Genomic DNA, 26494 nt, shown 5'->3' on the forward strand with positions numbered 1-26494 from the left:
TTTGAAAGAGATGGTTAAGAACACAAAAAGGTAAACCAGAGAATGAAAGAAAATATTCACAATCTATGTATCACAATCTTTTTCTGACAGAAAGCTTGTACCCATGTGCTTCCCTCGTGGTCCAATGGTTAAGAAATCACCTGTCAATGCAGGGGGCGTGGGTTCAACCCCTAGTCCGGGAAGATTATACAAGCTGCAGAGCAACGAAGCCCGTGTGCCACAACTACTAAGCCTGCACACCTAGAGCCTGTGCTCCACAACAAGAGAAACCACCACAATGAGAAGCCTGCTCACTGCAACTAGAGTAGCCTCCGCTTGCCGTAACTAGAGAAAGCCCCCTTGCAGCAACCAAGACCCAGCGCAACCGAAAAAAAAAAAGACAAATCTGTCAACATTAAAAATATATGTATATATATATAGAGAGAGCTTTTATCCAAAACAACAACAATAAATAAATTAAGAAACTATCTGCAGATTGAGAATTAAAAGACAACACGCTAAAAAAATTGGGCAAAAGTCTTGGCTAGACATCTCACCAAAGAAGACACATGAATGGCCAACACCGTAGTCAGATACCAATTCATGATCACCTAGGATAACTACAATTGAATAGTCTGAAAACACCAATTGTTGGCAAGGATGTGCCATAACTAGATCTCTCACCAGTGTCTGTGGAAGTGTAAAATAGTTTTGAAAGTGTAAAGTATAAAACACTTTCAAAAAGTGTTTGACTGTTCTTTTATAAAGTTAAGCATGTATCCACCCTATACTCAAGCTATTGAACTTGCAGGCTTTATCCAAGAGAAAGCCCAACAAAGGTCACCAGATTTCTTGTACAAACATGTGGGGAGTGGTTTTATTTATAACAGCTGAAAATGGAAAACAAGCCAAAGTGAAAGAAAGTGAAAGTCACTCAGTCATGTCCGACTCTTTGCAACCCCATGGACTAGAATTCAATTTAGTATTTAATTTAATTTAATTCTCCAGGCCAGAATACTGGAGTGGGTAGACTTTCCCTTCTCCAAGGGATCTTCCCAACCCAGGGATCAAACCCAGGTTTCCCACACTGCAGGTGGATTCTTTACCAGCTGAGCCACAAGGTAAGCCGAAGAATACTGGAGTGGGTAGCCTATCCCTTCTCCAGGGGATCTTCCTGACCTAGGAATCAAACCAGGGTCCCCTGCATTGCAGGCGGATTCTTTACCAACTGAGCTATCAGAGAAGCCCGGCCAAGAGTCCATCAATAGGAGAATGGAGAAACAAATTGCGACAGATCCATACAATGGACAGTGGAATACGACCCAACAATAAAAAGGGAAGAACTACAGATACATCATCCTACAAGATGGATGAATCTCAAAACATTATGTTGAGCAAAAGAGATGCCAGACATGAACAGTATTTACTGTATGATTCCACTGAGAAGACGTTTAAGACTAGGTAAAACTAACTGACAGTGATAGAAACTGGAATAGAGTCCTTTACAGAAGGATGGGAATTAAATATGGAAAAGCACAAGAGGGAACTTTCTTGAGTTGTGGAATGGTGATCTGTCTGGATTAGGGTATGTATACATTTGTCAGACATCATCTAATTCTACATGAGAAGTCTATATCTCATTCCATGTAAATATTACTTTAGTTCAGAAACTTTTAAGAAAGAGTAAGTTAGAGCGTATTGTTATTAACACAATGAATACAGCATGTTAGGGCAGTAAATATAGCTTGACTGCACTTTTGTCTTTAAAAATCATTATATATAGGGTTATTTGTACACATGTATTATTTAAACATTAAAATATAAAACCATATCTACATTGTATATAATTCATATCTTATTGATATAAATAATATAGATATCACACATAATTATGCATGTATAATAAATATCACATCTTTATATATCTAATATATGATGATAATATCATAATATATAATAATGATATTAATACATTAATATATATTAATGTATTAAATATATAATACATTAATACAGCTATAACATTGATATTGAGGTGGGCATGGCAACCCACTCCAGTATTCTTGCCTGGAGAATCCCATGGATTAAGGAGCCTGGAGGGCTACAGTTCATAGGGTTGCAAAGAGACAGACATGATTGAAGCAGTTTAGTACACAGCACACAGAGCACAATATTGGCATTATACATAAATTTATGAAAAGCATTAATATGTATATAAAACTGTTGAGAAAGATATATCAATATTTGGAAGAAAATAACAGAATTCTGTAAAGCAATTATCCTTCAATTGAAAACTAAATAAAATTTTTTAAAAAGATAAATCAAAACACTAATAGCAGTTCCTTTTGGGTGCTGAGATTTCAAGTGGTTTAAAATTTTGTTTCTCAATATGATATCCTTTTCAAAAATTTTTTATTGTGGTGACTTACTATGTGTGTAGCTAACAAAGATACATCAAATGAACACAGGAAGTCAGCATCCTTAATAAGAACAGCTGTCACATGATGCTAAACATCTGAGGGGTTGTCCCAAGAGCAGCATCAGAAAGGCTGGTGTTATTCTTCCTCTTGCATTCCACCTGCATCCCCAGGTTCATGGGGATGAGACCACTGATGGAGAGAAACAAAGCTTGTTCTAACTGTGCCTTGCCCCTTCCCGCTGTTTCATGCAGTTTCTTTGACCCTGACAGCTCCTTCTTCAAAACCACGTGAACCTGGCAAGAAACTGATGCATTGACAAGATGCATGTGTAAAAGTCCTATTGGAAGATCTCATCTCTTACCTGAACACTGAAGAAAAGTATTCCAGTTAAAGGCAGTGTTCGGCACTGTTGCAATTCCTGGGTCAAAAGAAAGAGGACAGAGGAAAGTTCACGTTGTTGAAACATGGACGGTTATTTTGTGTTGACATTTTAAAAACTGTCACACTCGGCTCTCACACAGAATTAAAGTTCTGAGGGCTTCACTGAATTCCCACTAATCTCTCCAAGCCCCTTAGGTTTAAAATGAGCCTATGAGGGATTTCCCTGGTTCTCCAGTGGTTAGAACACCATGCTTCCACTGCAGGGGGCACAGGTTTGATCCCTGGTAGGGGAACTAAGATCCTGCATGCTGCATGGTGTGGCAAAAAAAAAATTAAAAAAAAATTAAAAATAAAATAAAATGAGCCCACAGCTCCCAAGGAGAAAAGATACATTCTTTCAACCCCACCACCCATTCCTGGGTCAAACTGTCTCCAGATCACAGAAAGCTTGAGTTCCTAAAAAAAATTCACTTAGGTAACAAGTATCCAAACCACTACCAACTAAACTCTAAAAGAAATTATCAGGGCTTCCCTGGTGGTTCAGTGGTGAACAATCCGTCTGCCAGTGCAGGAGACATGAGTTTGATCCCTGGTCCAATAAGATTCCACGCACCGTGGAGCAACTAAGCCCATGTGCCACAACTGTTGAGCCTCAGCCTGTGCTCTAGAGCTCGGGCGCTGCAACTACTGGAGCCCTCTCGCCCTAGAGCCTGTGCTCCGCAACAAGAGCATCTACCACAATGGGAACCCCGTGCAATGCAACTAGAGAGTAGCCCCCACTTGCTACAACTAGAGAAAAGACCTCGCGGCAAAGAAGAACCAGCACAGCCAAAAATAACTGAATAAAATTATATTTTTTTAAATTACCCAGAAATTATATCTGTACTTAAAATTCCTCATCTCATCCCTCTAAATCATACATGACTGCCTGCTAGCTGTGTTACTTCTTCAGACAGATTTTCGTTTAAAATGCTCTGTAAAAATGAACACTAAAATGTCTGAAAGTCCAGAGGCAACATTTAACAATTTATCTTGAGAGTAGAAAAGATTTAAAAATTTATGGAGTATAGATTACGTTGTTGAACCACCTCTCCAAGACACCTCTAAGTTGGCCATTCACACTGACTAAACAAAGAGTAGCTAGTTAAGGGGTGCCCACCCCACACTGGCCCTGGCACAGAGTCTGGGTGGGTATATTCCATGCCCTCCTGGAAACCCTTAAGCTTCGTTAAGCAGGTTGATTCCTCCAGTTTATCCGGCTGGAAACCGAGGTTCACTGAGGTTAATCGGATCCAAAATGACTCAGTGTGTAGGTGTTAGAGGCTGCGTCCAAACCCACGTGGTATATCAAAGCCCGTATGTTTCCTGCTGCACCACCATCTTCTGTGGCTATAAACCAGGGGCCATGGAGGAGGAACGGGAGCTTCAACTCCAGGCCTGCCCTGACACAGACACACTCCTTTTATACACACTGAGTCAGCGCATCATTTTTAAATGGGAGCTCCGACAAAAAGTGTATCTGATGAGTGATTCTGCTGCTGAAATCATCCCTGACACCACTACTGCATTTATACCGTGACAATGAAATGTGTAACTCTGGAAGATGATGACGGACAGGGAATCCTGGCATGCTGCAGTCCATGGGGTCACAAAGAGTCGGCCAGGACTCAGCGAACAAACTACGATGACAATAACAATAATGTGATGTGTATAATGCGGAACTGAGCTTGTGACCCTGGGCTCAGCATTGGTTATAGTCTCAGCTTGGATTAAGCTGTGTTCTTCCTGGAACTATTGATTCCCTGATTTCTATTGTGTGGGTCAATGTTTTACTAGGTGTGTTTAGGAGAGGTCTGTGGAAAATTCTGAAACAGATGGGAATATCAGACCACCTGACCTGCCTCTTGAGAAACCTATATGCAGGTCAGGAAGCAACAGTTAGAACTGGACATGGAACAACAGACTGGTTCCAAATAGGAAAAGAAGTACGTCAAGGCTGTATATTGTCACCCTGCTTACTTAACTTATATGCAGAGGACATCATGAGAAATGCTGGGCTGGATGAAGCACAAGCTGGAATCAAGATTGCCAGGAGAAATATCAATAGCCTCAGATATGCAGATGACACCACCCTTATGGCAGAAAGTGAAGAGGAACTCAAAAGCCTCTTGATGAAAGTGAAAGAGGAGAGTGAAAAAGTTGGCTTAAAGCTCAACATTCAGAAAACGAAGATCATCTGATCCCATCACTTCATGGGAAATAGATGGGGAAACAGTGGAAACAGTGTCAGACTTTATTTTTGGGGGCTCCAAGATCACTGCAGATGGTGATTGCAGCCATGAAATTAAAAGATGCTTACTCCTTGGAAGGAAAGTTATGACCAACCTAGACAGCATATTGAAAAGCAGAGACATTACTTTGCCAACAAAGGTCCATCTAGTCAACACTATGGTTTTTCCAATAGTCATGTATGGATGTGAGAGTTGGACTCTGAAGAAGGCTGAGCGCCGAAGAATTGATGCTTTTGAACTGTGGTGTTGGAGAAGACTCTTGAGAGTCCCTTGGACTGCAAGGAGATCCAACCAGTCCATTCTAAAAGAGATCAGTCCTGGGCGTTCTTTGGAACGAATGATGCTAAAGCTGAAACTCCAGTACTTTGGCCACCTCATGTAGAATTGACTCATTGGAAAAGACTGATGCTGGGAGGGATTGGGGAAAGGAGGAGAAGGGGATGACAGAGGATGAGACGGCTGGATGGCATCTCCGACTCGATGGACATGAGTTTGAGTGAACTCCGGGAATTGGTCATGGACAGGGAGGCCTGGCGTGCTGTGATTCATGGGGTCACAAAGAGTCGGACACGACTGAGCGACTGAACTGAACTGAACTGAGGGTCTCAGGAAAGGATGTCATAAATCACAACCAGGGAAGGACCCTGAGGAGGGCAGGAAGAGTTGGAGTGGAGGCAGAGGGTTCCAGGGCCCCCATCTCAACTCAACATAAATGGAGAATCTCATCCTTTTCCTTTGGTAAACATATCACTGATAGAGTATTTGTACTCTGTTAAGTGATCTGCGATCTGCAATTTAAATTATTCTTTTATAAGGTTCTCCTTTTTTTATCTTAATGATAAAAATAATAAAAATGTACCCATTTTACTATTTTCAAGTAAATCCCAGACATCATATTATTCCATTTCAGTACATGTCTCTAAAAGATAAAAGACTTTTTTTTTCAAATATATATATTTTAAATTTCTTACCTTGACTCTGGACATAGATCTTATCCTTAGCATGTGGCTTTTGAAAAGGGGAGAAAGAGAAAAAAAAGTAAATTTGATAATCCATTCCCATTGTTTCTTAGAAATAAAATGAAGGTCATAAAAATATGTTCTTGGAAACTTCGGAAAGAATCATCTACACAGCTGCTCATAGACTAGTTACTTTTTAAGAGCAAAGAGTTACCTCTATTTTTAATGGGTGTTAGCCCATTTAAAAATGCAGCATTTCTAAGCTAAGAAGCACAAAGATCTCCCTTAAATCAAGCATTATGCAACATTACAGATATCTGTAATATAGTTGCTATGTTAGTCGAAAAGTTATGAAGCTCAGACAGAAAACATGGCAGGGAAAAAAAAAAAAAAGAAAACATGGCAGGGACAAAGCCCATCAAGTGCCCGTCAGGAGCTGAGGCTGAAGGTCGAAGTTTTTGGGGGGAAATGTGGTTTGAGGATACAAGTCCTTGAATAAGAGAGAGTACATTCCCCACCTCTAGAGAAGGAAGGAGGAAGGGGCAGAGGAGAAGGAGGAGGGGGAAGTGAGAAGGAGGAGGGGGAAGTGAGAAGGAGGAGGGGGAAGTGAGAAGGAGGAGGGGGAAGTGAGAAGGAGGAGGGGGAAGTGAGAAGGAGGAGGGGGAAGTGAGAAGGAGGAGGGGGAAGTGAGAAGGAGGAGGGGGAAGTGAGAAGGAGATGAAGACAAAGATGGAGGAGAAGATGGAGACGGAGGAAGGGAACCAAATATGTTGAGAAACGGGAGGACAGGCATCAGGGGGCAGATTCTTCCAGGAGGTGAATGGACTAGTCTCAAGGACCCTGTAAAGCATCTCCCCAAGAGCCTCTTTGACATCAAGGGACAAGGCGATACTTGCATGATAACCTAGATATGGGTCCCCAGAGATAAACTCACTACTGCTGGTGATGTTTTCTGGTGGGACTTCACAAAACTGCTAGAAAGAAAAAGAATCCATTTCTCAAGTTCATATTGAAACAGTGACGTAAATATTTTTAAAATCAGGGTTAGACCTCCAAGATGGAGGTTGCAAGAGCGAAGTGAGACATCCGCTTGTAAAGGGCAGCAGGGTCAAGTAGGTTCCGATGGGTGTTTCTCGTACATAGCCAAAGATATGGTCACCTGGGTGAAAAAGTCTTAAAAGGTGTACTTTTTGGCCAGGAGGCCTAAATCTTAGCTCCATGCATGAAATGACTAAACTAGGTAAAGAGTGGCCATCCCAGAAGTCGTCCCCCACGCTGAGCTCTGAATGTGTGTGTGTGGTGGGGGCAGTGTTCCGAGTGTTCCTTAAGGTGACCTGGAGCCCATGTACTGCATGTGATCTGCTGGTCCACTTTGACCTTCATCCTCAAATCAGTTTTATGTTTTAGGAAACAAATTTAAGGTGAGGCAGTCCCAAGAAGGGAGAGATAACTGATGAGGAGAAGTAGAAGTTATCGTGCCCTTTCCCTGCTGGACGGGAAGTTTCTGGGAGAGGCACCTTCCAGCCATGCTAGGACGACGGCTGATCGGAACTTGGTACAGGGAGACCAGGCTCGTTTCGCTTTTCACCTTAGCATGACATGTTACATTTTACCATCAGAGGCATCTGAGACCTCTAAAAGTCTTGCATATCCTCCTCAATTCACCATAGAGCAGAGAGGCATCCTTCAAACAAAAAATCCCTTAAAACAGCAAGCCTCCAAAACACACACACACACACACACACACACACACACACACAAGTTTCAAAAACCTCTACTAGTTAAAAAAGATGTTAACCTAAATGGGAAAAAAAATGGATAATAGTAACCATTTGATGTCAGAATTTAGCTCAGAGCCCTAAAACATTCCTTTTTGTTTAATTATAATTTCATTAGAAAACTGAAGAAAATTGTATTGGAATGCAGTACAGGCTTAAGAGCATCTCTTCTTTAACCAGCCCTAAAGGCTACAACATTGGGTTAGAAAATGCCTATAAAAAAGATATTGAAGCATGGTAAAAAAAAATACACCCAGATGGCATTTTAACTTTAAAGGTAATACAATGTTTTTGACAAAAACAGCTTCAATATAATTCTATATAAATTCGATTCATGAAAGTCCGGCAACATGGAGTTTATAGCCTTGCTGTTTTCATTAGAACTGTGCTGTGCAATTAGAAACACATAAAACCCCTTTGGGGACTTCCTTGGTGTTCCAGTGGGTAGAGACCACCTTCCTACGCAGGGGACGTGGGTTCGATTCCTGCTGAGGGATCACGGAACTAAGATACCACATGCCGTGGGGCAACTCAGCCTGCACACCACAGGTAAGACCCAACACAGCCAAATAAATAAATAAATATTTATTTTTTAAAAGATATGCAGGATTTTAAAAAATAAATAAATAAACCCCAAAAGCTCCTCTCAAGAAAGCTCTTTTGGGCACAAAGATCAATTAATTAAATGGGTATTTCAATTCAGTAAACAGAATAAATTGACTCTATGTAGAAACATCTGGGTCTATCTGCTAATCTTTACCTATGTATATGAGGATTATTTCCCCAGAATCTATTGAACCCCCTCAAGTCTGACATTAGCTTTTAAAACATGTCATAAATGATATCTGAAGATCTTACCCAAGCAAATCAAGAAAATAGAGGCACAATATAAAAGAAATCTGCATCTGAGTTATTTTCAATCACTAAAAAGCTATCTGGCAAAAGCCAATTGGCTTATATTGATTTTGAAAATCATTCTCTATATTAAAATATTCTAAATACAAATCAGGGTTCTTTGCTCAATATTTATTGTTGTTTCACTTGCCTTGAAATAACATGAGTTGAAGTCCTTACATATATGTCATTTCCTTTGCAAGATGAGCTCACCAATGCATAAAATGAAAAAGAAGACTGTGTATATGTGTGTGTGTAGGAAGGATGGAGAAGGAAGATTCTCCATTTATTTTCTCCATTTTTAATGTCTATGTGAAACCATTACTTAATTTGACCCACTACTAGATATAAAAAGCCAAGGCCCTTTTGGATAAATACTTATAAGTATATGGGACTTTGTAACAAACTTAAATACTCGTCTATGCCTTTTTATAATGGAATACCAGACAGATGGAAACAACAGAAAGATTTCCCACTCTTTGATTAATATGACCTGAAATTAAAGTTTATGCTAAGTGGAAAGCACAATAAATATTATTTTTAAAAATCTGTGCATAGTTTCATCCTCTACAGGTGGCAAAAATCATTAATTATTTTCAATTTCTGATGATGGATTTGTTAAAAGTCCTCTTAAAGTAGTTATAAGTGAGTTCAAAGAAATCATGACTAATGAGTGTAAAACTCGAAATATATCACAAAACACAGAAATTGGGCACTTTTCAGGTGACACAGGTCTCTTCTTTTCTCCTTTTTCTTTTTCCCCTTAAAAATTGTTTTTAAGCAAGAAAAGCAAATAATGTCCAGGGAATTCCTTGATGGTCCAGTGGTTAGGATTCAGCTTTTTCACTGATGGGGCCCTGGATTCAATCCCTGGTTGGGGAACTAAGATCCTGTAAGCTAAGAGGCAAGGCTACAAAATAAAAAAGAGTTAAAAATAAAAAAGGAGGGGGCATGACCTTTTCACAGAATTCTTACAACTAAACCAAGCCAAGACTTTTCAAGAAAAGGAAAAAAATCCACGAATGAGATGGGGGAGAAATCTGAAAACTAAATTGGGGTCCGATTTCAGGGATCCAATCTGGAACAGGCAATAAAAATGAAACAAACAACCCTGGGCAAACATCAAGGCATGAATGTGTAATAGGTAATCTAGTCCAGCAATTCAAGAAATAGGAATGCCAACAGGAAAATCCCCAGGAAGATTTTTAAAAAATACAGTTAAATCTATGGAGCAAATAAAGTGGAATCATTGGTGATCTGGGACTTCCCAGGTGGCGCTAGTGGTAAAGAATCTGCGTGCCAGTGCAGGAGACATTAGAGACGTGGGGTTCCATCCCTGGGTCGGGAAGATTCCCTGGAGGAGGGCATGGCAACCCACTCCAGTATTCTTGCCTGGAGAATCCCATGGACAGAGGAGCCTGGTGGATTACAGTCCACAGGGTCACAAAGAGTCAGACACGACTGAAGCGACTTAGCACGTACGCACAGATGATTTTATTCATGCACGCATTGCTGATTTTATTCACAAGCTTCCCCTGCTGTTCTGTGCCTTAGTAATCTTTTGAATTAGAAGCAATGCTTCAGATCATTCCAAAAGTTTGTGCCCCAGGTTATGGGAAAGGTTAACTCAGAATCTATACTCTGAAAATGATGAGTTTTTCTATTCTTTGGAGAAACTTTAAAATTTTTCAATTCTCAAGAATCTCACATGGGGAGAAAAATGCAAAGAACACTTGCAGTTCTATCAAGAAATCTCTGAGGGAAGCCAATCATAATAGAAGTTATTAGAAATGATTAGCTCCCTAGGATATGACCAGTCCCTGGAGCTTCCTTTGCAGCCTATTTGCAGGGAGGGCCAGCATTACAAACTAGGGTTTCCAAAGATGAAACAAAGGAAGCAAATGTTTCCTAAGATTCCACTATAGTATAAGCCATAATAAAAGATGTGGTCTGTATAGCTTCTGTCAATGTGATTTTTCAAAGATGATCAGATATAAAGCAGTAGGCCATGCAGGAAGAAGAAGAAATAAGCAATTCTCAGGACAACAAACTTCAACGATTAGGCAAGAGGCAGCCCATTCAGATTAGAACAGAACTAACACGGACATTGGCCTTTTGAGCTCACCTGTGCCATGAACCGGGCATATGACAGCCAATGAGATCTGTCTTGCTTTCTGTATTTTAACTTCCAAAAGAACTTTGATGAGTATAGGTACACAATGAAAGGAAAATTACTCTTTAAGCATCACCTAACTGCTTCCAGAAAGTTATTTTTCTTTAAGGAGTGCCAAGGCAGTGTAGATACACGAGGGCTCTGGAGGCAGTGACTCAGTTTCCAAACTAAAAAAAAAAACAAACCACTGAAAAGTAACAATGCCAGGAAACTTAGCTCAGCACTAAACTCAGCACAGAGTACCCATGTGACATGTTGTTCTGAATCTGATAATTGCATCAAGCAATAGTGACTCAAGCTCACGATTTTGTAAAAATAGTTAACAAATAAATATTTGAATTTAGAAAAAGTCCTCTTAGCTGAGTACTTACTAGAAAAAAAGCACATAAACAGTGCAGTTAAACTTTACACAGGCCTATGGGGTTTTGAACTCAATGGAGACAAATTAAACCACACTCATTGGTTCTGCAGAGAGAAAAGGTTTCAATTACCAATCACGAACCATGAAGTCGCTCAGTCGTGTCCGACTCTTTGCGACCCCATGCTCAGTCGTGTCCGACTCTTTGTGACCCCATGGACTGTAGCCTACCAGGCTCCTCTGTCCGTGGGATTTTCCAGGCAATAGTACTGGAGTGGATTGCCATTTCCTTCTCTAGGGGATCTTCCTAACCCAGGGATCGAACCCGGGTCTCCTGCATTGTAGACATATGCTTTACCATCTGAGCCACCAGGGAAGTCCCGTATATATACTACTATGTATAAAATAGGTAACTAATCAGAACCTACTGTATAGTTCAGGGAACTCTACTCTGTCCTCTGTAGTGACCTAAATGGGAAGGAAATCCAAAAAAAGGGGATATATGTATACATACAGCTGATTCACTTTGTTGTACAGCAGAAACTGACATAAAATCGTAAAGCAACTATACACCAATAAAATCTGTTTTAAAATAACTGGAGGTTAAAATGACCACTGGTGGATAACCAGAGGGCACACAGTCTTGGCTCCACCAGGGAGAAGGCCATGGAGGATCAGCCCTGTGTCTCTTCCTTTGGCTGATTTTAGTCTGTATCCTTTCCCTGCAGTACACCACAACTGTGAGTATAATAACACTCACTGAGTTCTGAATCTTGCAAGGAAATTCTCAAACTTGAGGCTGGTTCTGGGGACCCCCTGAACTTGATGTCAAAAGTGAGGGCAGTCTTTGCAGGCTGGCTGATCTTTCACAGGTTGGCTAACTGCAGGAGGTGGATTAAGTCAAACAGACCATTAAAACTGATTTTTCTTGTTTCCACTTACTTTTTAAAATGTGGCTACCAGAAAATTTTAAATTGGATCTATGGCTCACCTTTGTTGATTGCATTGAACTTCTAGTATAGTGCTGGTATCAAGAGAGTGCCTATGGGGACTTCCCTGGTGATGCAGTGGTTAAGTGGTGCGAGGACACTTCCAATGCAGGGCGCACGGGTTCAATTCCTGACCAGGGAACTAAGATCCCACATGCCACATGGCAGAGGCAAAAAAAAAATTTTTAATAAAATTAGATTTTTTTTAATAAAATTAAAATTTTGTAAGAGCGTGCATGTGTTTTTATACAAATGAAGCTTAAGAAAATATCAGTTTTAGGCCAGCTTTTATGCTCGAAACTGTATTTATCTACACAGACTTTAATGAAATCACAAAAGCAGTAAGAAGCAAAGGCTGTAAGTCTTTCTTTCTAATCCGGGATTATTGGAACTTGATTCTGGTCTGATAATAATTAGAAAGGATTAACTATATTTATACCTGAGTCAAGCCTGCTCACCAAAATAAAGAAGAAAGAATTAAAAACAAGAGCTGGCAGTTCAATAATGAAGAACAAACCTTAATTATTCAAAAACTGCATCACTGTTCAGAACACATAACTATAAACAGTCTTTCCACAAAAATCCATCTCAAAGAATTCCGAAGATATGGCTGAACAGTTAACCTTTATATTATTTCTATATAGTTTTTATTTTTAAAAACTAATCAAATAAAGATATTGAGCTAACTTTATTGAAAAATCATCCACCAAAAAAAAAAATTCCATAAAGCTGTATTAAAAAAAAAAAACAGGTTCACATTCGAATTTAATAACTAACCCCAGCACTTTAAACTATAAAAATAAATTCATCCTTTCTGCTATGAGCTTTTATGATACTGCCTCTGATATCATCATCCAAAACCAAACAAGTTTTGCTGACTTCTCCCATTTTTCTTCAAATGCCTTGTTATTATATTCGGGAAAGTATCTTTCTGAAAACAAAGACTGCTAACCCAGGCTTAGAGTGTGACTGACCTCCTGGGTGACAGGCAAATGGCCAACTTAATCTTGAAATGTAAGATGATCCTTCCAGGAATTCCCTGGTTGTCCAGTGGTTACGACTCTGTTCTCATTGTACTGCGGTGGCTCAGGGCTCACTGCAGTGGAAAGGGAACTAAGATCCAGCAAGCCCCTTGGCCCAGCCAAAAAAACAAGAAATGACTCTTCATATAGGATACTGCTGGCTATTATCACCAGGACTGCAAAGTCGGCCCCAAATGTAACTGAACTATGCGTTTAACACTGCTTTCTCATCATCACGTCTAAAAGTTAATCCCATCTAAGAATGGTCATTTCCACGCTTCAAGTATCACCTTGACACTGCTGACTCCTACATCTGTTATCTCCAGTTGCACCCCTTTCAGACCACAGCTAGATAGTTACCCCTCAGGTTCCATCTTTGTCTCTAATTCAGTGTGTCTGCAACTCAAAGGCTCCATACTCCTCCCTTTCCTCATCTAAACTCCTTGACTCAAGTCCTTCCAACTTATTCATAAAATGTTAACATCCCTGAGCCCTTTTTTATTCTTCCTTACACAGTATGATCTTCCTGCCCACAAATGGATCCATAACATGGAGCTTATGTTAAAAAAAAAAAAAGCTTTTACCCAAGGAATATTTGCAGGTAAATGGCATATATGCACAGATAAAATGGAATGGGTCACTCTGCTGTGCATCTGAAACCATCACAGCATTGTTCATCATCAATACTCCAATATAAAATAAAAAGTTTTTTAAAAAACGTAATGAAACATAAAACATTCATCAAATTGTAATGCTACTCAGATGAATGGATAAGAAAGCTGTGGTACATATACACAATGGAGTATTACTCAGATGTTAAAAAGAATACATTTGAATCAGTTCTGTTGAGATGGATGAAACTGGAGCCGATTATACAGAGTGAAGTAAGCCAGAAAGAAAAACACCAATACAGTATACTAACACATATATATGGAATTTAGAAAGATGGCAATGATGACCCTGTATGCAAGACAGCCAAAAAGACACAGATGTGTATAGCGGACTTTTGGACTCAGAGGGAGAGGGAGAGGGTGGGATGATTTGGGAGAATGGCATTGAAACATGTATACTATCATGTAAGAATCGAATCACCAGTCTATGTCCGATGCAGGATACAGCATGCTTGGTGCTGGTGCACGGGGATGACCCAGAGGGGTGTTGTGGTGGGGGGGGTGAGAGGGGGGTTCATGTTTGGGATCGCATGTACACCCGTGGTGGATTCATGTCAATGTATGGCAAAACCAATACAGTATTGTAAAAAAAAAAAAAAAAATTGTAATGCTAAGTAGGGGACTTTTATCGGGGCCAGCCAAAGGGGTTTATAGACTCAAAAACTGGAAGCTAACTACGGCAATTAGTTGTTCAGAAAAAAAGCTGGGTTAGAAAGTTAAAACAATAAAATGGCATGGTGGTTGTGATTTTTTAAAATATTCCAGAAAAAAGAAGTGTGTGTGTGTGTGCGTAGGAGTTGTAAGTAGAGAATGAGAGTCGATTAAATAAGGATTGGAGAATGGTAAGTAGACAGTACGTGTATAGATTTTTACCCGACTATTCTTGCTACTTTTGTGCGTGCTTGGACATTTCTGTATTAAAAAGTTTTAAAGAAGGATCCATTCCTGACAAAGTCAACTGGACAAAAATGCATTGAATGGGAGGTGTTATGCTACCTCTGGGGATTACGGGGTGCATCATATCTGGTTCCTGACCTCAAAGAGCTCACAGCCACACGGAGAGAAAAGTAAAGGAAAGAAGTGTTATAATTGTGAGGGACAAACGCTAAGTGTGGCGGATTATTAAAATGGACCACAGATTACCACCTCCTTGAATCCAGGCTTTTTCAAAGCTATCTTGAAGATCATCCTATAATGAGGAGGAGATAACGTCTCCATTCTTGACTTGCTCTGGCCAACAGGACAGGAGCAAACATCACACAGGCAGTAGCGTGCAGCCAGCTCAGGCACTGGTGCCTGCACTCTCCTGCCACTGAGCTTAATACAGGGCAATAGACCACATAGAGAGAGACAGCAAGTGTCCCAGCCAGCCCAGTTGAGGGGCTCCAGAATGTGAGCTAAGCCACGCTGGAGCACCCAGCCTTGCTGAGCTGACCTCAGCCAGAAATGCCCAGACAACACAAAGAACACAATAAATGTTTGTCTTAAAGCACTATGTTTGATGAGCTTTGTTATGTAGCAAAAAATAACTGATACAGCAGTGAACAGATCTCTACCAATTTGGGAGACACATAGATTTTATGGACAAAGGTGACGTTTAAATTGAGAAGTTAAGGGAGCCCAGCCTGGCACTCTGTGATGACCTACAGGGGTGGGAGGGTAGGGTGGAAGGGAGGCTCACGAGGGAAGGGATATATGTATATATACATATAGTTATGACTAGCAGGAACCAATGTTGTATGGCAGGAACCAATACAACATTGTAAAGCAATTATTCTCTGATTAAAAAATAAATTTTAATTGAGAAATTAGAGAAGGGGGTGGGGAACTCATGGGGGAGAAAAATGCTTCAACAAGGAAAACCTCTCTTTTATGTCTGGCTTAACAGAAGACAGCTGGAGTCTCATATTTACTACTCTATTCAAGCTGTTTCCATATGTTGTTTAGGCTGAAGTATAGAAAGAAAATTCTGCTTCTTGCTGATAGGTAGTTGAAATGGAGAGGAGTATTTTAATCTGAGCCTTTTCTGAGCCTTTTCAGATCATTATGGGTTTTATTCTTGGATATGACACCAAACGCTTGCTTGTTGGAAGAAAAGCTATGATCAACCTAGACAGCATATTAAAAAGCAGAGACATTACTTTGCAGACAAAGGTCTGTTTAGTCAAAGCTGTGGTTTTTCCAGTAGCCATGTATGGATGTGAGAGTTGGACTATAAAGAAAGCTGAATTGATGTTTTTAAACTGTGGTACTGGAGAAGACTCTTGAGAGTCCCTTGGACTACAAGGAGATCCAACCAGTCAATCCTAAAGGAAATCAGTCCTGAATATATTCATTGGAAGGACTGATGCTGAAGCTGAAACTCCAATACTCTGGCCACCTGATGCAAAGAACTGACTCATTAGAAAAGACCCTGATGCTGGGAAAGATTGAAGGTGGGAAGAGAAGGGGACAACAGAGGATGAGATGGTGGGATGGCATCACTGACTCGATGGACATGAGTTTGAGCAAGCTCTGGGAGTTGGTGAAGGACAGGGAAGCCTGGTGTGTTGCAGTCCATGGGGTCACAAAGAGTCACACATGACTGAGCGATGGAACTGTTGACACCGAAACTCAACAAACGGTTATTTCTAAAATGTGAGTTGCAAGACGGAACCTGAAATGACATCACATTCTGATATATTAAAATCCATAGGTCTACCTTGCACTTTGATGGTTCTGTTATCTATGTATCGTTCTGCAGTGCCACCTATTAGTCTTTTGAAAAATATTGGTTTACTGAGTGACACAGGTCTTCCTAACACGGAACCATTTCATTAAACAGCATTTGAAAAAAAAAAAAAATCACATTTGTTAACATGACCGCTGATGTCATCAGGAAAGGCTGTACAGGGGAGCGGTCTGCCTCTTGGCAGCCTGTGTGTGTGCTCTGTCTCTCAGTCACCTCCAACTCTTTGCCATCCCATGGTCTATAGCCCGCCAGGCTCTTCTGTCCTTGGGATTTTCTACCAAATTCTAATTTTTGCTTGAAAATTCAAATGGTATCATTGGCAGGAAATACTACTCGTTGTTTTTCTGGAAGCAACTCACTCAATTATCTCATTTTTAAGGAAATGACTAAATGACTGCCAGATGCCCAAGTCGGAGGAAACATAATTTGTCTACCAGTCTTTCAGATTAAAAAAAAAAATCCTATGAAGAAGTAACTGGTTCAGTCTATAACCTCAACATCCCACCAGGGTTTTTGCTCAAGATAACCCCATCCTTCACTCAGACCCAGCAGAAACAGCTGATGTATACTTCCCATGTCATCACACAAAACATTTTTTAAAATGTATTCAAAGGTTAATGTTTGAGAAAATCAATTTTTGTGCTTCATCAAGGACATTCTTAAGCGAAACTGCCAAGTGGCTTCAGTCGTGTCCAACTCTGTGCAACCCCATAGATGGTAGCCCACCAGGCTCCCCCGTCCCTGAGATTCTCCAGGCAAGAATACTGGAGTGGGTTGCCATTTCCTTCTCCAATGCATGAAAGTGAAAAGTGAAAGGGAAGTCACTCAGTCGTGTCCGACTCTTCGCGACGCCATGGACTGCAGCCTACCAGGCTCCTCCGTCCATGGGATTTTCCAGCCAAGAGTACTGGAGTGGGGTGCTATTGCCTTCTCTGTAAGCGAAACTAGCTCTTATTTTTTAACTACAAGTGGGTGGTGGTGAATAATCCATGGGTACCCCTGCCTTCATGATGATAAAGGCATCAGTGTTTTCCTCAGCAGTGCTCTCCACATGGTGAAAAAGGTTTTTGCCTTTCATCATGCCTCTGATAAAGTCTGAGCATTATGAAGGAAATTGGTTTGACTCTCTAGAGATCCTGAGAGCGTCCCGGGGAAACCCCTTTGAGAACCACTGGTACATCACCGCCATAAGGCTGATGAACAGTCAGACTGATACAGACATGAAACTGGCAGCCAGGAAGCTTGCTGTTTTTCACTCATTACATTGCCCTGAAAAATGCCCCCTCGGATTCTCCACCTGGGAAGTTTGAGGTGAAAAAAAAAAAGACTCCCCACTCTGGCTGCAGGGTATCTTCAAGTACACACGGTACTCTGGGCTTTGGTAAAGAACCACCATTCCCTTGTTGCACTGTAGCCATTTCCAAGCATAAGGTTTTATGAGTTGAAATCCTATAGATAAAGAATGCACATAGCCAGCAAAATGCCACCAACAGGAATAATGCTTCCAGATGACAAGGGTGTGAGTGCTGTGGTGTAAGTGCGCCAGCACAATGACTGGCTGGCAAAGCCCAGGGGCCAGCAATCCTGGTGGCCCAGGCACACTGCAGGGGGCCACCACCTGAGAAAATAGCCTCGCGCCTACGGAGCACCCAAGGCAAGTGGCATTTCGGCTGGCTTTTTTCTCTAGTTTTGCATACACCGGCTCCACCAGGGCTCTACAGAGGATTTAGACTCCGGCCAGCTCCTCTCACCCGTCCCCTAAGTTGTAATGAATTTAGAAAGTCAATAAGGGCATTAACTCACAGAGCGACAAAGCCCTCTGCTTGTTACTGCTCTTCTAAGAGTCCAGCCTAGGAAACTCCAGGTGCCACCTAAGGGACTACTTGTGCAATCAGATTTTCTCAGTGTGTACGAGGATGCTGCCACATTTACAGTGTGATTTGTAAACCATAAGGCAATGGCACCCCACTCCAGTACTCTTGTCTGGAACATCCCATGGACGGAGGAGCCTGGTAGGCTGCAGTCCATGGGGTCGCTAAGAGTCGGACACGACTGAGCGACTTCACTTTCACTTTTTACTTTCATGCACTGGAGAAGGAAATGGCAACCCACTCCAGTGTTCTTGCCTGGAGAATCCCAGGGACGGCGGAACTTGGTGGGCTGCCGTCTATGGGGTCGCACAGAGTCGGACACGACTGAAGTGACTTAGCAGCAGCACACAAAAGGAGAACCGACAAAGCATGAAAAGATCTGGGTATTGGGCTATTTTTGCTATTCAAGAAGAACATCAGAAAAAAAAATCAGTGAAGGTTTAAGAGTACCTACACAAGTTAAAAAAAAAAAGAAAAAGTCAATATATGAGAAATATAATACACCATGATGGCCACCAAGGACGGGCAGTGCCAAAAGGAAGTTTGTTAGCTCTTTTAATAAAACTGCCTTCCTGTTCTCCAATCCTGCAACTTCGCCAGCCCTGCCCAAATCAAAACACGAAAGGAACACCTACCCACTGTCTTTGGGCCGTTTCCTTCATTGACTCCGTGAAAGCGACCGCAAATCTAGGAAAGCGAACAAAAAGAATGATAACAATTAGGGCAGAATCTAACCAACATAACTGAAAAACAGCGCTCTGGAACAAATGGTGACAGACAGGTGAGAAGCGGAATTTACAGCGCAATCAATCTTTATTAGCCGCGGTCGTTGGCTATTAGGTCTCATCTCCACTCACATCCCAAAAACAGAAGTTGTGTAGGCGCAGGAAATAAACAAATGAAGCTCAACGCTTCCTATTTTTCTTGTTCCTTTATGGAAGGACAGAGAAGCAGAGATAACGACAGAAAGCAAGATGGATGAGAGAAGCAAGGAACTTCTTGATATTCAGGGGCAGGATATGTGGTTCACTAGCTTCGCTAAAGGAAGACTAGGCTGATGTGCTCAAGATTTATTGAATGTTCGTGGACAAAGAATGTGAATGCCCCTACTCATTAAGAATTGCATGTTTCCAGAAGCAGGACTGGGTACCCACAGAATGAACTAGTTATGGTGCCAGAAAGTAAGAGAGTTCAAAATACAGAGAGAGCTTGTTGAAAGGATGCAGAAGTCAACTCAAAATATCTCCGATAGCTGTGGCTGGGGTGATTTGGGCAGCAAAAAAGGTAATATGAGCTACAGAGTCAAATATTGAGTTGGCCAAAAATTCATTCTGTAAGAGTGAAGTAAGCCAGAAAGGAAAACACCAATACAGTATACTAATGCATATATATGGAATTTAGAAAGATGGTAATGATAACCCTATATGAGAGACAGCAAGAGCCACAGATGTATAGAACAGTCTTTTAGACTCTGTGGGAGAAGGCAAGGGTGGGATGATTTGGAAGAATGGCATTGAAACATGTATCAGATCGCCAGTCCAGGTTCGATGCATGAGACAGGGTGCTCGGGGCTGGTGCACTGGGATGACCCTGAGGGATGGGATGAGGAGGGAGGTGGGAGGCTGTTTCAGAATGGGGAACGTATGTACACCCATGGCGGATTCATGTCAATGTATGGCAAAACCACTACAACATTTTAAAGTAATTAGCCTCCAATTAAAATAAATAAATTTATTTTTTAAAAATTTATTCTGTAAGATAGCACGAAGAAACCCAAATGAACTTTTTGGCCAACCCAATAAAATAAAATAAATAGCCATGAGTTCATGTTGATGTAACTATATAAATAATTGAACAAGTAACTAGGGTCAAACAGACAACTCTTATTGTAGTAGAATTCCAATTAACCAACGTAGGAGTGGTAGAAATAGAAAATCATCATTAGACAAACAGCGCAGTAAAGAATGTTGGAGCAAAGAACCATTCATAGGGAATTCCCTGGCAGTTGAGTGGTTAGGACTTGGTGCTTCTGTGGTTAGGACCCGGATATGATCCCTGGTTGCAAAACCAAAGTCCTGCAAGCTGCACACACAGCAGAGTCAACAAAAGAAAGGCATTATTATGTGATTCTTCCCCTGTGGCATGACCCAGAAAGGGGAGCTTGTATTCCCCTGTCTGTGTCTTCTCCAAGCCTTCCCTTCTCCCCTCCCACTTTTACAACCAGCAACCAATCCCAGACACAGCCAATCATATGCCCCTTACTTAAGGGAGAAATACAGAATCCTTCCCTTTGTGTATGTTAAACATGAGCGACGAGGACCAGACCACATTAAACCTTGCATCTGAGTCCAGTAGGGATTGGAGAATCCAGTGAGATGCTCTCTATGCCCCCCCCGCCCCGCCCAAACATTGGCGAAATGATAACATCAACTGTATTCTAAGGACATCGGCTTTTTTCCAAAAAATGGGGATAAAAAGGAGAGACAAGGAGCTAAACAGCAGTTACAAGGAATGTAGAAACTTTCATTGGCGGAAAACTGCAAAAATGAGAAACTTAGAAGTGAAATGAAGTCGCTCAGTCACGTCCGACTCTATGCAACCCCATGGACTGTAGCCTACCAGGCTCCTCAGTCCATGGGATTTTCCAGGCAAGAGTACTGGAGTGGGTTGCCATTTCCTTCTCCAGGGGATCTTCCCAAGCCAGGGAAGCTGAGAAACTTAAGAACCAAACGAAGAGCATCTTGCCTGTAAATTGCCTGCCACAGTTCCTGGTCCCTCGTTCATTTCACATCTGCTATTATTATTTTCCACTAGTACTCACACAACTACCAGAACATCTGCAAGACGTTAGGGCACCCCTCCATGGCCAGTGACAGCCTCACACTGTCAAAAAAGAAAAGATCCCAAGAACCAAGAAGAGCCATTGAACAGAGAACGAGGTCAGTGACACTAAGACTGTGCATTGCCCCTCATAACAGCATTGATGAATACATGCACAAGTGCAGTCCTCAGGCTTTTGTGGGAAGGGAAATCCACTCACTCGGCAAGCCTGACGCTCTCGCTTCCTGTGAGAATGTCAGCTCCACATGTGCTGGAACACTGCTCTGCGCATATCCGCCGCCCCAGCCCCTTGGAGCGTCTGGCACCCAGGAGGCAAAAATACCTGCTGGCTGAATGAGTGACTAAGCAAGAGAAGGAACAGTTTTGCCCTAAATTCCAACAGGAATTTGCCCTAAAATCCAAACAGGTGAGGGTGAAAAACGAATGGAGAGAGGGAGAAAATAAATGAAAAATGTCCCAGGTATGCAGAGCAGACTGTGTGTGTATCATAGCCTGGAGGCTGATAGTGACTGTTCCTACCTACGTAATGGTCCCCACCATCACATCCTGCTCATTTGACACCCAGGATGAGGCATCAGTAGGAGCTACAGCATATTTAAGACAACAGGGAAGGATGAGATTCTTGGGAGGGTTTTCATCAAAGGTGCACAGGATAATGTTCCAGGAGTCAGGAGGGTCAACTGGAATTAACTTGTCGGACATGTCATTTATTTCAGAGCTGCAGATAACACAGTCTTTATTGTGGCCCTTTATATAGAAACAGTAGCCCTGGCTTTACACTCACCTAACAAATAACCTTTTAAATGAGTTCTTAGCCCAAAGATCCCCAGAAGAAAAAGACATTTAAAATAACATGTGCTAAGTCACTTCAGTTGTGTCTGACTCTGTGCAACTCTATGAACTGTAGCCTGCAAGGCTCCCCTAGTCATAGGATTCTCCAGGCAAGAATACTGGAGTGGGTTGCCATTTCCTCATTTCAACTATTTACAATAGGCAAGACATGGAAACAACCTAAATGTCCATCAACAGATGACTGGATAATGAAAACGTGGTACATATATACATTGGAATATTACTTGGCCACAAAAAAGAATGAAATAATGTCATTTGCAACAACATGGATAGGCCTGGAGATTATCATACTAAGTGAAGCCAGTCAGACAGAGAAAGACAAATATGTATTATAACTTTTATGTGGAATCTAAAATTTGACAGAAATGAACCTATCTATGAAACCGAAACAGACTCAGGGACATAGAGAACAGACTTATGGTTGCCAGGGGGAGGGATGGATTGGAGGTTGGGGTCAGCAGATACAAACCATCATATATAAAATGGATAAACACTAAGGTCCTGCTGTATGGTACAGGGAACTATATTCAGTATGCTGTGATAATCTATAACAGAAAAGAATATTTAAAAAGAATATATATGTGTATAACTGAATCACTTTGCTTTACAGCAGAAATTAGCACAACATTGGAAATCAACTATAAAAAATAAAAATAAAAGAAATACTATCTGAGGAAACCATAAACAGAAACACAAAGGAAAAATATAAAAACTACCACTTTTGTACTTCAGCTTGAATACTGCCATTTCAAAACATATTTACATTGACAAAGAATTCTGTTTGTCAAAAACATCTTCAGTAACACTAAGTAGCTCAAAAGCCATATGAAATTACTGCCATTCAACCATTTTTGAGCTACAAAAGAGTAATTTCATGTGGTTTAACCTACTAATATGCTATAGATTTCATAATCGTGGAAATATTTTTGAGGCAATTTATTCCATACAAACTACTGGTCACTTGCTTGGCAAGGTTAAGTTTTTCTAATAGGCAACTGGATGAGCCTTCACTAAGCAATTTTCACAAATTTCAAATACTCCTTATTTAATTTTGGTATTTATAACTACCAGATACTTACTACAGTGTTCAGAAGCCAAAAAAGTAAGTGCTAAAATAAGTTCACATACTATACCATACAGGAAAAAAGAAGTTTTAAATATTAAAAAAAAGTTGAGGGAATTTCCTGGTGGTCCTGTGGTTAGGACTCTGAGCTTCCACTGCAGAGGGTACAGGTTTGATACCTGGTCTAGCAATTAAGATCTTGCTTGTTGCATGGTGAGGCCAATCAATAAATAAAATTTTAAAGTTGAAAAGTATACCTTACAGGAAAAATATAAGTATTCAAATGAAACACCTGTCATAAAGCTAGACAAGTTCAATACTTTGTTTGTAGAAAACAGTGCTGTATCGTGTCAGACCAAAAAAAATCTATGATTCATGCAACTTCCCTGCCCACTAACTTCAATCAATAGCCCCAAACAAAAATCAATGTGTGTTTTAATAATAACACAATGAATAATACTAATGATAATATCATAAGATGATTCATTCCATACTGTTTATCCAAGAAGAATGATTTTCCTTCTAAAAGGCAATGCATTACAGACTGAAGGAATCTAAAGACATTAAATTTTTTGGGTGTAAGAACAACAACAAGAAGAAAACCTACAATGATACATCGTCTTTCAAGGTGAGCTGGCACTGTTTTCATGCCTATATTTATTGTAAAACACAAACACATACACAGAAGGTACTCCTTATGTTAAAAAGGTTGTATTGCCACATTTGTTTCCAGGAAGTCTTCAGGAAGAAGCAAGGTCCTGCAATGCAACTACATCCAACTGTGACCCTAGTTTTAAGAAGCAAGACTGACACCTATCTTAACCAAAAAACACTGGGAGTGCCAGGTTTCAACAGTACATGAACCGTGAACTTCCAGATGTTCAAGCTCGTTTTAGAAAAGGCAGAGGAACCAGAGATCAAACTGCCAACATCCACTGGATCATCGAAAAAAGCAAGAGAGTTCCAGAAAAACATCTATTTCTGCTTTGTTGACTATGCCAAAGCCTTTGACTGTGTGGATCACAAGAAACTGTGGAAAACTCTTAAAGAGAGGGGAATATCAGACAGCCTGACCTGCCTCCTGAGAAATCTGTATGCAGGTCAAGAAGCAACAGTTAGAACTGGACATGGAACAACAAACTGGTTCCAAATCAGGAAAGGAGTGCGTCAAGGCTGTATATTGTTACCCTGATTATTTAACTTCTATGCAAAGTACATCAAGAGAAATGCTGGGCTGGATGAAGCACAAGCTGGGATCAAGATTGCCAGGAGAAATATCAATAACCTCAGATATGCAGATGACACTATCCTATGGCAGAAAGTGAAGAGGAATTCAAAAGCCTCTTGATGAAAGTGAAAGAGGAAAGTGAAGAAGTTGGCTTAAAACTCAACATTCAGAAAACGAAGATCATGGCATCTGGTCCCATCACTTCATGGGAAATAGATGGGGAAACAGTGGAAACAGTGTCAGACTTTATTTTTGGGGGCTCCAAAATCACTGCAGATGGTGACTGCAGCCATGAAATTAAAAGACGCTTACTTCTTGGAAGAAAAGTTATGACCAACCTAGACAGCATGTTAAAAAGCAGAGACATTACTTTGCCAACAAAGGTCTGTCTACTCAAGGCTATGGTTTTTCCAGTAGTCGTGTCTGGATATGAGAGTTGGACTATAAAGAAAGCTGAGCACCACGGAATTGTTGCTTTTGAACTGTGGTGTTGGAAAAGACCCTTGAGAGTCCCTTGGACAGCAAGGAGATCCAACCAGTCCATCCTAAAGGAAATCAGTCCTGAATATTCATTGGAAGGACTGATGCTCAAGCTGAAACTCCAAGACTTTGGCCACCTGATGCGAAGAACTGACACATTGGAAAAGACACTGATGCTGGGAAAGATTGAAGGTGGAAGGAGAAGGGGAAAACAGAGGATGAGCTGGCTGGATGGCATCACCGACTCAATGGACATGAGTTTGAGTAAACTCTGGGAATTGGTGATGGACAGGGAAGCCTGATGTGTTGCAGTCCATGGGGTTGCAAAGAGTCTGACACAACTGAGCAAATGAATTGAATTGAACTAGGCTGTACAATAGAACCTGGAGTTCTGTCCTTGGTATGGATCAGAAATGGGACAATTATACAGACTTGAAGAGGCCAGGATTCCCTGACCACAGTTCCTCAGTCATGGAAGGGTGACAGATGAGCCACAAAAAAACCAAGGCTGCCCACATACTGGGGACATGGAAACAACCTAAATACACATCAACAGACAAATGGCTACATAAAATGTGGCATGGGACTTCCCTCGTGGTCTTGTGGTTAAGAATCCACCTGCCAATGCAGGGGACAGGGGTTGGATCCCTGGTGGGGCAAGACCCCACATGCCACAAAGCAATGAAGCCCATGCGCTCCAACCACTGAGTCCACACACTGCAACAGAAAGTAGCTTCCACTTGCCCCAGCTAGAGGAAGGCTGTGTGCAAGAGAGGCTGTGTGCTCTGAAGACTCAGAGCAGCCAAAATTAAATAAATAAATTTTTTAAAAAAATAAAAGAAAATGTGGTATGCACATACACTAGAATACTATTCAGCCTCTAAAAAGGAGGACAACCGGTCATCTGCAACAACATGGATGAACCTGGGGCATACTTATGCTCAGAGAAACAAGCCAGACACTGAAGGACAAATGGTGGGTGGGGAGGGGGCGGTGGGTGGGGAGGGGGCGGTGGGTGGGTGACTCCACCAATATGTGGAATCTAAAGCAGGCAAACTCATGGAAGCATGAGTAAGATGAAAGAAGGTAGGGGAGGGAGAAACAGGAAGGTATTAGTCAAAGGGCACAAAGCTTCAGGAACTTCCCTGGTGGTCCAGTGGTTAGGACACCATGCTCCCCACTGCAAGGGGCAATGGTTCTATCCCTGGTTGGGGAACTAAGAGAGTAAATCTTAAGCATTTAAGTAATTCTCACCACAAGGGAAAAAAAAAATCTCTTTTCTAGTTAATTAAATTTGTAGCTATAGGAGATGATGGGTGTTCACTAAATTTGCTGTGATAATCATTTCAAGTCAAATCATTATGCCATTCACCCCTGATGGCTCAGTCAGTAAAGAAGTGGCCTGCAATACAGGAAAATTGGGTTCAGTTCCTGGGTTGGGAAGATCCTTGGGAGAAGAAAATGACAACCCACTCTAGTATTCTTGCCTGGGAAATCCCATGGACAGAAGAGC

At 41.2% G+C, this 26494-nt stretch overlaps 1 protein-coding gene across 1 annotated transcript in view; it reads right to left on the reverse strand.

The window, feature by feature from the left end:
* The window catches only part of GLT1D1 (glycosyltransferase 1 domain containing 1), a 115755-nt gene that overhangs the window by 61481 nt on the left and 27780 nt on the right, over nt 1-26494 (reverse strand). The window contains exons 4-6 of the mRNA XM_052654920.1: nt 19153-19204; nt 6043-6079; nt 2761-2817 (exon numbers count right to left, since the gene is read on the reverse strand). Coding sequence (XP_052510880.1) covers nt 2761-2817; nt 6043-6079; nt 19153-19204 — 146 coding nt within the window. The remainder of the gene's footprint in view (nt 1-2760; nt 2818-6042; nt 6080-19152; nt 19205-26494) is intronic.

Source organism: Budorcas taxicolor, chromosome 17 (assembly GCF_023091745.1).
Source record: "Budorcas taxicolor isolate Tak-1 chromosome 17, Takin1.1, whole genome shotgun sequence".
Classification (NCBI taxonomy): Eukaryota; Metazoa; Chordata; class Mammalia; order Artiodactyla; family Bovidae; genus Budorcas; species Budorcas taxicolor.